Source organism: Dreissena polymorpha, chromosome 9 (assembly GCF_020536995.1).
Source record: "Dreissena polymorpha isolate Duluth1 chromosome 9, UMN_Dpol_1.0, whole genome shotgun sequence".
Lineage (NCBI taxonomy): Eukaryota > Metazoa > Mollusca > Bivalvia > Myida > Dreissenidae > Dreissena > Dreissena polymorpha.
The window spans coordinates 17,322,191-17,333,864 of NC_068363.1; the positions used below are offsets into that span (position 1 = coordinate 17,322,191).

The 11,674-nt window shown below is 37.7% G+C and overlaps 1 protein-coding gene across 1 annotated transcript; it reads left to right on the top strand.

Moving 5' to 3' along the window:
• The first annotated feature begins 1,287 nt into the window (after window positions 1-1,287).
• LOC127844356 (alkaline phosphatase, tissue-nonspecific isozyme-like) lies at window positions 1,288-11,388 on the top strand. Its single transcript, XM_052374489.1, has 11 exons — window positions 1,288-1,531; window positions 2,150-2,248; window positions 4,323-4,543; window positions 5,314-5,488; window positions 7,188-7,363; window positions 7,583-7,684; window positions 8,396-8,498; window positions 9,318-9,458; window positions 9,560-9,751; window positions 10,456-10,575; window positions 10,917-11,388. The coding sequence occupies exons 2-11, from the start codon at window positions 2,176-2,178 to the stop codon at window positions 11,198-11,200; spliced, it is 1,587 nt and encodes a 528-aa protein (XP_052230449.1). The 5' UTR covers window positions 1,288-1,531; window positions 2,150-2,175; the 3' UTR covers window positions 11,201-11,388.
• The last annotated feature ends 286 nt before the right edge of the window (window positions 11,389-11,674 follow it).

Genomic DNA, 11,674 nt, shown 5'->3' on the forward strand with positions numbered 1-11,674 from the left:
CTTTCCTTCAGCAGGACATTGTTATCCGTGAGGAAATAGACCTCCGCAGTTTTAGCAAACAGTATTGGATTTGTGTTGTCGGTGTGTTGTCCTGACAGTGACTTTGATCTGGAAAAATGTTTTAATTGCGAACTAATATCCCAATAGTTCGGATAGCTAATTCCCAGCTATACCCAGCCGGGTATTCAAAAATGGCACGATATTCGAATACCAAATACTCAGTGCTGTGTATTGGTCTTTGTTTCCGTATTCGCTAAAGCTCGATTGCCGAATATTCACTCTGTCATATCACATTGGTTCGATATTCGCAATAGTTTGAACAGCCAATATCCAACTGGGTATTCGACATAGGCAAGGTTTTTGCAAACAGCTAATAGCAAGTTGGTATTCTATCTATGCTCAGTATCTGCAAAAGTTCAAATAGCCTATAGCCAGCTGCTTATTATACATTTGCTCGATATTCGCTACAGTTAGAATACCCAGACATTTGACTTTGGCTTGATATTACCCGTTTGCCCGGCTAACTTCATAGACCTGTTGCTAGTATGCGTTTACATCGGCAATCGCTATTATTTAAAGAGAATATTCATTTGCAGCAGGAGCAGTCTTAGCAACAACAAAATGTTCACCATCATCATTATCTTAAACAGCAGTTGCAACAAAAATCATTATCGTTATCATCATCACCATAATTAGTAATCTCAATATTCATGCTGAACTACTTCATCAGCGAATCGTATCAAGGACCACAATGACTACAGTGCAAATTTATGCCTGAAACAAAAAAATGCCACCACTATAGTCTGCTCTCGCTCTAGGAAAACGGGGGTTTAATGCCCGTGTGTAAAGTGCAGTCCGCACAGTTTAATCACGGACGGCCATTTCCGCATAAACTGGATTTAGCTAAGAAGAGACTTCCTTTAAATAAAATATACCATAAAAGCGGAAAGTGTCGTGCCTTAAAGCGGAAAGTGTTTGCCTTAAAGCGGAAAGTGTCGTGCCTTAAAGCGGAAAGTGTCGTGCCTTATAAGCCTTTTCTGTGATGATCAGTTAAGCTCGTGCATCAAGCCCTGTTTTCACTGAGCGACCTCAAATGTATGCGTGCGAAAAAGGGCCATCAATATAGTCTGCTTCGTGAATTTGAGTCTTCATTGGAACATTATAAATCTCAAAGGTCACTACATATATAAACAATAAACCGCACTGTCAGCAGTAGAACATTGAATCAAAAAGCCACAGTAATGCATGAGAACGCACCTCGAGCTTCTTTAATAGCCAGAACGGCGCACCAACATCGCTTCGGGGCTTATTTACACAAATGGCTTGTCGAACGTCACGGTGTAAGACACGTTACATGTGTTAATGAGAGGTTTAAACTCATTTTCGGATGTTCAAAACAGGATTTGATTCAAAGCATTTTCAACAGTTTATTGTATGCATATAGACGTAATAATAAATTCTTGCAGATCAGTGGATTAAAAAAAAACAGTGCGACATTAGAAACGGAGGTATAATTGCGCTATATTAAACGGTAAGGCTTTGCTCGCCAAGACTGAAGCGAAGATCAACGTGATGAAGAAAATAACATTAAAACTGCGTCTTAAATTAAAGCAGCAGATTTGGTCAAGTAAAATAAACGTTTTACTCACAGGATGTTTGCGATAAAAACAATGATTTGCTTGTTAGTAATACGATTATATACGCGTGTAATAGGTCATATATTATTTACACAATATATAATATACCGGACTACTTGGAGTCGAATTTCAAGCGAAATCTTTTTTTCCCGTTCATATCAATGGCGATAATTTATACAGTTTGTATTTATAACGAACTACACTAGTATCTTGGACATATGTTTTATCTTTTGCTCACGGTCATTCTCCATCGACAGTAAAAATACAATCCCAATATAGCGTTATCATATTGTATTATTTTTGCACACGTGTTAATACATGTATCTATCAGCTAATTTGTTCTAACATGTCATATCCAATATATAAATTTGTCGATTTGATTCACTATAATTAATAAAAAAAATGCATGATCTACATGTATATTACCCATTATTTGTGTCAAACGGTCTTGCAAAACAGCATTCGTTGACGTATTTTATATCACTCCTATATGCGAGTATACGACTTTTCAGATTAAAATCTTCTCTGAAAAAAAACGATGGGGACAATAAACATTTTTCGGACAACGGCCGTGCTGCTAGCTGTTGTAACATGCAGTAGTAGTGTTGAAGGTGGGTAAACTCGAGCCTCTGTGCTAGTTCTGTCTCTTAAAAATGATTCGCGTTCTGAAAAAACTGGGCATAATGCATGTGCGTAAAGTGTCGTCCCATATTAGCCTGTGCAGTCCGCACAGGCTAATCAGGGACGACACTTTCCGCTGTTATGGTATTTTTAGTTTCAAGGAAGTCCCTCCTTACCGAAAATCAAGTTTAGGAGGAAAGTGTCGTCCCTGATTAGCCTGCGCGGACTGCACAGGCTAATCTGGGATGACACTTTACGCACATGCATTAAGCCCAGTTTTCTCAAAACAAGACACAAATTATCTCAACACATCAACAATCATCAAAGCCTTTCCAGCAACTCTGCTTGTCGACAATCATCTAAGAAAATCATCACCATCATCTTCGTCATCGTGGACATCGCCACCACCAATACCATCAAAACCGCATCAATTAAAAAACATTGACAACGATAACATCAGCAGCATTTGCATGATGTAATCATGAAATCCATCAATGAATACATGTGTAAATATATTTACAAAAGAAATATGTGCGTTAAGTAATATGATTTCAAAATATTTGCATAAAATTAATTTGGACAAAACGTTTGAAGCACAATTAAAGGGGCCTTTTCACAGATTTTGGCATTTTTAAACTTATTCATTAAATGCTTTATATTGATAAATGTAAACATTGGATCGTAAAAGCTCCAGTAAAAAATCAAGAATAAAATTTAAAAAAGGAAAAGAACATTGCCCGGAGCAGGTTTCGAACCAGAGACCCCTGGAGTCCTGCCAGAGTCCTGAAGTAAAAACGCTTAACCTACTGAGCTATTCCGCCGTGTACACATTCTCGACGTATTTTATACCTTATATAAGCAAACTTCGTAGTTTCACAAAATTTAACGACAAAAACAGAACTCTCCAAATTATTCAATCGTTTCGCGTTGCAACGCTTTATAATTTTTAGGTTTTAAAATCGTCAAAAGATGCGTATACTGGCTATATTAGAGCATTGTAAATGTTCAGTATTACTGTTTCCTCACAAATATCATAACTAAAACGAAAATTCGCGAATCTGAAACAACTTTTTTCAATTTTGTCAATTTACCAAAGCGTGAAAAGATCCCTTTAAGCTTATGCAGGTGACATTTGTTCTCTTATCTAGGAAATCTATGTATCGGTCTTTTTTTTAAACAAGGTAAATCAAATGCTGTTTGATTATGAGTTATTGAAACTTGCCTACATCAATTATAAAAAAATTGCTTGTTTCTGAAATAAGATTTGAATTAAACGTGCTCGTTTGCATATTAAATAAAAGTATTAAGCTTGAGGAATTTACCGTCATATGTAGGCAACATATTTACATGCTTTAACGTTGAATATTTAATAAAGAAAGATCTATAAAATATTCCGACTCTTCTTTTTTAAAGGACATCCTGTTTGTTATTTATATGCATATTGAGCTTTCGCGATTTTCTTTTTTCATTGGGATGGTTTATTTCTTGTCATAAAAAGATATCAAACAAGACATCGGCAGGCGTTTACAAAATAACACGATGTTGTTGTTATTGTATTAAAATGTTTTTCGTGTACATAAGCATGCTATATCTGCTGCTGTTGTTGTTGTAAACAACAGCTTTTATGATAGCCTTTCCATTTACAAGTTATCGCATGATTGATTAGATCGAATCATAACGCATACATAAGCAAATGTTGTCAGAAAAAACTAGCACTGAAAAAAAATGTGGATTTATAAGAGTAGATCTAATATATATCACTTCTTTAATTACATAGTATCAAATTTTCAAGTGTAGCACCTCACTGTAATCAAGATGGATTTTTCCCGTTCCTTTATTTTTCCGTATTTCTTACTCTTCTTTTTTTCTTTCAATGAACTTTTTTTCTTGATGGCACACTGATATATTTTTTTGTCTGGTAGCTGAGAGGAACTTTATATGCTAGCCCTTCTCAATCAAAAATTCCCTTTGGCATTCCTGGATATGGATCCCATTTTAGTTGCGAAACGTGTTTGGTTGTATGACTATGTTATACACTTTACAATACAATCATATTTGATATAGATAAAGCACACTGGCGGAAGATTGCTCTGGACGACATAACCCGCAAACTTTATCACACGCCAAACACGCGCGTTGCTAAGAACGTGGTGCTCATGATAGGGGACGGGATGGGAATCTCGACAGTCACGTCAGCCCGAATACTGAAAGGTCAGCTGAAAGGCAAAGCGGGCGAAGAGACCTTTCTGAACTTCGAAAAGTTCCCCTATACGGGTCTTTCAAAGGTATTTCAAAGTTTAGTTAACAAAAACGGAAATTGTAAGTACCGGTATCTCTACACGATGTATTTCAGGTCTACTTAAAGTAATAGAGACATGCATGTACAACTTAAATCAATCCGTATAGTAAATCGAAGACATGACGCGTGAATAAACACAAAGGCAATGTTCTTTTAGTTTTATCAAAACGCACTAAGATAGTATTTTATGTGTTCGATTTAACGCAAATAAGATTTGTATATACAATCTATTATCCGAGGACTCCTTTATTTACGTATCTGGCCGGACACAATCCATCCGTTTAATTATTTTCAATCGTTATGAATATTGCACAATCACTACGTTTTCTGCAAATTTTTCTACAATAATTATACAAAAATGTAAAGAGCATTTTAATAGTGCCAAAAAGTAGTTAAAACCATTGTATATTCTGACCATAAAGGCTCAACTGTATGTGTTGTCCCTTTATTAATAATATTCTAGAATCTATGAAAAAATGATACAAATTTAGCCGCGTTATGGGAAAATCTAAAGAAATGCATGTGTCAAGTGTCGTTCCAGATTAGCCTGTGTAGTCCGCACAAGCTAAGCAGGTACGATACTTTTCTTGTTAAAAAGAAATTTCTTCTAAACGAGAATCAGGAGTAGACGGAAAGTGTCGTCCCTGATTGGCCTGTGAGGACTGCACATACTTATCAGGGAAGACACTTGACGCTTGTGGATTAAGCCCAGTATTCCTTGAACGAGGCTCAATTTCTACCGTACCGCGATGATAGGTGTACAGCCAGGACTACCAGGTGCCGGACTCCGCTGCCACTGCGTCCGCCATGATGACAGGTGTGAAGACAAACTCCCGATGTATGGGCGTGGACGGGCTCGCAATGCCGGGGGAATGCCGGAATCTCACGGAGAGACGGCTCAACGGCATGGGCCACTGGGCAAACGACGCCGGTAAGACATGATAAAATTGGATGCGCTTAATGCGAATGCTACGTAGAAGCATCTACATGGAGAGTCAAATCAAATCTAAATTGTTATATTGCAGAATGGCTGATTGGTCACCTGAGTGTTGGTGACTCCACAAGACAGAATTCATTATATATTTGTTTTCAGTGACATGTTATTGCAATAAATATATTTCATATTTAAAATAGTGAAGAGAATCTGTAAAACACTGAAACTAAATTTACAAGAAATACCAACGCATTAAATGCCTTAAAGCAGAAAGTAACTAATACGGAATAAGGGAAATATTTGAACCGCTGAATTCAGCGGCACGAATCAGAATTTATTGTTAAAATGTTAATAATTATCTAAATGTGCATCGCCGTAATGGTTTTCTTCGAATACTGCTTTAGAAAGATCTTGATATTAATTCAATTTTACTTGTTTATTTATTTATTTTTATTTTCGGACTGGTAGGGTATAGTGTGGCATACATTTTTAAAACAGATTTTTGTTTGTCTTCCATTGTTTTTTTACATGCCAGTAAACATTTGTAATTGAAATGTTTTTATATGAGAATTGGAAACATATCAAATATAAAATAACTTGTGTAAACTGTTAAACGTCTAACGTCAAATTAAACAAAATTGTGTTATTATATTGAACATTCTAACCAACGAAAATTAAAATGCTTCCATAGGCATCCCCAAATTTAGTCCCAGCTTCCGTGTCCTTCGCATTGTTTTCGATTCGTTTTTATCAAGGTATGCAACTACTATACAGACCTCGATAATTGGGAATGTGCACGTTGTCTATGAAGCGTATTTGTGTACTCAAGAGATACAATTCTATATATAATATCCTGGTACAATCGCGCGCACAATAAATAACAACATTTTCTCATCAATAGCAATAGTATACAGTTGCTGTCTTAAGTGAAATTCTATTTACTTTTCATTATACTCTAATGGTGCTCTACTGGTATCCAAATTAGATCAAAATAGGTATCCAAATTAGATTAAAGATCTATCGATAATAACAAGTAGTATAGTGCTTTATGTATAATTAATTTTTATCAAGACGTATATTAGAGGGACTGTCCAACAGTCAAAAGCGTCGTTCGACGCGAATCGATATTTTGAGGAACTACGAGGATTGCTTATATAGCTAAAAATTACGTCCTCATTAGTCGTGAGCGTGGAAGGTCGAGTGGTAAAGTGGTGAGACATTTTACTCCATAATTCCATGACTCTAGGGGTCATTGGTTCGAGCCCCGTGGAGGTTCACGTTTTTTCTTCTTTTTTTAAATTTTTGTATTCTTATTTTTTACTGGAGATTTTTAGTTCAAATGTTTAAATTTATCAATATACAGCATTTTAAGCAGTTAATGACAAGCTTTAATACACGCCAAAATCTGTTGGACAGTCCCTTTAAGTGATTATTTATATAAAATGTTGATAAAATTAACGCTAAATATTTGTAACTGAAATATGCAATATAGAACAGCATATCGCGAGCATCGTTTTCAATTCATCGATATTTTTTTGCGTCTTGATAATAGTTAAATTGTTAATGTGAAAATCGTCTATTGAGATACGAAAATCGTCTATTGAGATACGGGATCTATTACACTTCTTCAATTTTTAGAAACTAATTTCTTCGATTTTCAGAAAATTAAGTGTTTATCTAATTATTTTCAAAACAGGTAAGAGCACGGGGTTCGTAACGACATCACGTGTGACACACGCCACACCGGCAGCCATGTACGCGGTGACCACCAACCGGGACTGGGAAGATGACCGAAGCGTCCCGAAAAACACCGGAAGTCCATATTGCACGGATATCGCGTGGCAACTCATCCATAATAATAGCCACATGAATGTACTAAATACACATATTTTACTATTTGTACTAAAAACTTAAGTAGGAAAGAAATAATAAACGATCATACAGAGATTTTTCATTTGTTATAATGTTACTTATCGCCACTTATGAAAAGAATATGTATTCACTCAAGAACTTAAGCTTTTTATCGCATTCCCTTTATTATCAGATTATCAAATAATATACACTATACTGTGTATTTTCCGTTGTTCCCAGGTGATAATGGGCGGCGGAAGTGCTAATTTCGTGCCGACGACAGCATCAGATCCTGTCACCTTAAGATCAGGACGAAGACTCGACGACACCAATCTAATAGAGGTACCCCACTTCTTGCTCATGCCCTCAATTGCGCTCGATCGGTCACTTTCGGCTCAAGCATGACTTAAAAGTACATCGGGTACTCTTAAGTGCACTCGAAACTATCCGGGGAAACGAAAATATACTAAAAAGTACTCCGGAGTATGGTCGGGTACCTTAAAGCGTTTTTTTTCCGTAGCCGGGGGCATTGGAGTATACCTTTAAGTAACCTTGCCGATAGCGACCAATCGATCCTCATGCGCAGGTCATATCAAAGTAGTGGGTAGGTGTTGTCAGCCTCTTATTGATGGAATAAGAAATAATCAAGATAGCAAATATTCCACAGAGCGGGGAAAGGTCGTTGACAAGCATGCAGCCTTTACCGATGAGCAACTGTACATGTTTATACTTAAATACAAAATATGTGTATAGCCATTGTTATTTTCCACTCTCGGTGGGACACAACATTTAGCCACTATAAAACACCCTGTAAAAATATGTGCCCCCTTTCATTTTAATAAATCATACAATTGTCTTTTTTATTTCTTTTGTCAATGTCCTCGTAAATACAGTCACAAGCAACGTGATTTCATTGCCTATTGGCGATTAATTGATTAAGGCATCCATATATTCCATGAGGTATGTTGTATTTAAATAATTTGATGTTATATCAAGTTACACTATATATTCTAAGACTATATAAAATACTTACGCCTATGATGTTACTTTCAGGTCTGGAAAAACGACAAAATACAGCGTAATGCCAATTACAGCAAGGCATACAATGCGAAGCAGCTTGAAGACATAGATCCGGCAAACACACAGTATCTCTTGGGTAGGTATATCGGGGAATGGCACACAACAGATCTTTAGTTGGCATATCGTTATTTTACAAAAGTATTATAGTCTTTCAATATTAGAATTTGCGTTTAAGCATGTTTTACATACATGTACATACGCGGTAGTTAGTGTGATATATTATGCTTTGTTCCTGGGGGAAAAATCATAGGAATGGTCACGGTGCTAAACCAAAACGGATAATGACGGAACAAACGGCGTTATAGAAAAGGTATGTATCATACAAATAATAGTTCTGGTGCCGCAAAATCGTTAGTATCGCTAATCCAAATCCAAAACTTTAAGTCATCCCTCGTCTAAGCGGACGCGTTTGGTGCCCCTTATCATATCATTATCGTATCATTAAGAGAACGCATTCACGGCGGTGTATTGGTGGATCAAGACGGAGAAGCAGTTTGGGCACTATGACTTTACAGATTTGCAGTTGACGCAAAGAAGATCTGTGTCGCACATTCGTAACAACACTTTACCGATGTACACTACCTTGTTCAGTGTTCATCCAGTCAAAGACCTTTGACTTAGTTTAAACCTTCTTTATTTGACCCCACCCACCATATGCAGTGTATTATAACCATGTTGGTGTCCCAATATGGTTACAGCGCAGCGACCCTTTTCAATGGACGCAGAGAAAACAGTGATGAAAAGCGCATATTAGTCGGCGAAGAGAAAACATGATAGATTTTATATAAAGATATCATTAAGTCTGATCAATACATTGAGCGATTTACATCATTGATGGGAGGGGGTATTTTCCTCAAACTCTCTAACATCATTTAACTTCTATACTTTCGCGCAGGTCTGTTTGCAAGCAGTCACATGGCGTATGAGCTTGACCGCAACAAGGAACCGGAAGGCGAGCCAAGTCTTGCGGATATGACGCGTAAGGCCATACAGGTGCTTAGCAACAACGACAACGGATTCTTCCTCATGGTTGAAGGTGAACGGAACGATGACGACTGTAATATTAACTGAATAAACATTTTAATTGAACAAAAAATACTTTTTTCGCAGGAACTTACTTTTTTGTATGGTCTACAGGTGCTCGTATTGACCACGGTCACCACGAGACCAAGGCCAAGAAGGCGCTGTATGACACGCTGGCGTTCGAGGAGGCAGTGCAGGTTGTCATGGATACGACCAGGGAGGAGGAGACGCTGATCATCGTCACGGCTGACCACTCGCACGTGCTTACCATCAACGGCTATCCGCACAGGGGCAACGGCATATTAGGTAAGGAACGATGGCCTATTGGGGGTCATATTCAACATGTTTTTAAACTATTATTATTAAAACTATTATTTCAAAATAAGGATTCGACGTTTTCTTTCTTTATAGGCAAAACATGACGTAATATTTTTTTTATAATTAGCTAAATGCCAATACCCTTCTTACGTGTCTTGATAATTGGTGTTGCGGACAAGAAACACAGGCGGAATAGTCCCACCAAGACTTAATAACCGCCATTAAATTTGCGCATACTTAAAATAAATGTGGCTTTGCTTACACGTAGAAGGACGAGAAAAGGAAGCAAATCCAATGGGAATGTTCCCAACGGATGTCGACTTGATGCAAGGGAGCGGTCAATACAATATGTTGATGGTGAATAGAAATAAAACATGTTTACTTATTACATGCATTATTTAGATGTCAAAAACAGTACGGCGGGTAGGGGTGGTGGTGGTGGTGGGGTTGGGGAAGGGGTTTATGTCCGATGGGACTATGTTCTGTGGGGATTGTCCGGGAGAGGATTTTGTCCGGAGTAGATGAAGTCTGTTTGTCGAATGTATTACTCTTTTTGTATGCATGTGTACTTTGTAGTTCCTAGTTTCCGTTCTAAATCGCGATTTATCAGAGAATGTGGCATTTTAAATCCCTTCATATGACCCGACGCTATTTCTAAGATATATGTGATGCTGTTTTGCCTGTTCCCATAGACGTTGTACGCCCCCTCAACCTCACTCAAGTACAGGACGGTCTGCCGTACACCACCCTGAGCTATGCAAACGGCCCGGGCGCCAAATCACCTCGAACCAATCTCACTGGAGTGAACACCAGTGAGTATGCGCCGCTTCAAGGCACCTATTCGGGATTGTTTTAACACATTTTGGGGGGACAATATTTTGTTTTCAATGCTAATTTACTTCACGGACTTGTGAGAGGGATAGCATTATGTCACTGTATTTATCCGAAGATTACAATTTATTCATGGAATAAAAGTGATTATTTCGGTTCCATGCATTCAGTGAGAGTTTTCATGTTTACAATTTACACATGCCGTTTGCCAAACATAAAACGTAAGTTAAAATGAGTTAATCCACATGAATTTGTAGTGAAAGATTTACGTTCTGATTCTATGATGTTATTTACGACCACTGGCTCTCGTGCTTCGTTTTAGCCACCGATGCCTTTCAGCAGCCTTCGTTTATCCACCTTAGTTCGGAGACGCACTCCGGTGAGGACGTGGCTATCTACGCACGCGGTCCCATGGCGCACCTCCTTACTGGCGTCAAGGAACAGAACGTTATCGCCTACGTCATGGCGTACGCAGCGTGCGTAGGGGACATCGGAATAGGTTGCCAGGACGCCAGGACGGCCAAACAGACCGGCGGTTCAACGACAAATATTGTTGATCAAGTGCTTTTATTAAGCGCTGTCGTTACTTATATCGTACAATTGTAAAACCAATTCGACCGTGTGCCGGAGTGCTTGCTTTTTTTTACATTCCATTTCTGAGTGTTTCTGTTTGTTTTGCATACATATTGCATTTATGTTTTGTTAGTTGTTATCATGTTTATATGCATAATAGCATGTGTTTTTTGGTTTATCATTTTATTAAAAGCAATAAACGGATTCATAGAACTGATAAATCTGTAGCCAGGGTCGCTATTTTGTACTTTGAATTACATACTTCTGTACGGAATATTTTAATATATAAGCGCATTTATTTAGAATTAAATATGTTGATTGATAATCAAGAGACAAAAATAGTATTAGAAAACAACAACATCCATCCAACATGCCAACAAAATACTGCACACAAACATTACTGGATCATCAAAGTATCACAGGACGTGTATATGCCGGGGCGACTCTCCATTACCTCCTTATGTTACCGGCAATACTTTCAGCCTCGCTCTGTGGAAATTGGGCTTT

What these genes read in the sequence shown, in the direction of transcription:
- LOC127844356 (XM_052374489.1), top strand. Translation starts at nt 2,176, where the DNA reads ATGGGGACAATAAACATTTTTCGGACAACGGCCGTGCTGCTAGCTGTT. An exon ending in ATAATAATAGCCACATGAAT is followed by an intron (nt 7,364 to 7,582) that starts GTACTAAATACA and finishes CGTTGTTCCCAG; the next exon opens with GTGATAATGGGCGGCGGAAG. An exon ending in ACGACACCAATCTAATAGAG is followed by an intron (nt 7,685 to 8,395) that starts GTACCCCACTTC and finishes TGTTACTTTCAG; the next exon opens with GTCTGGAAAAACGACAAAAT.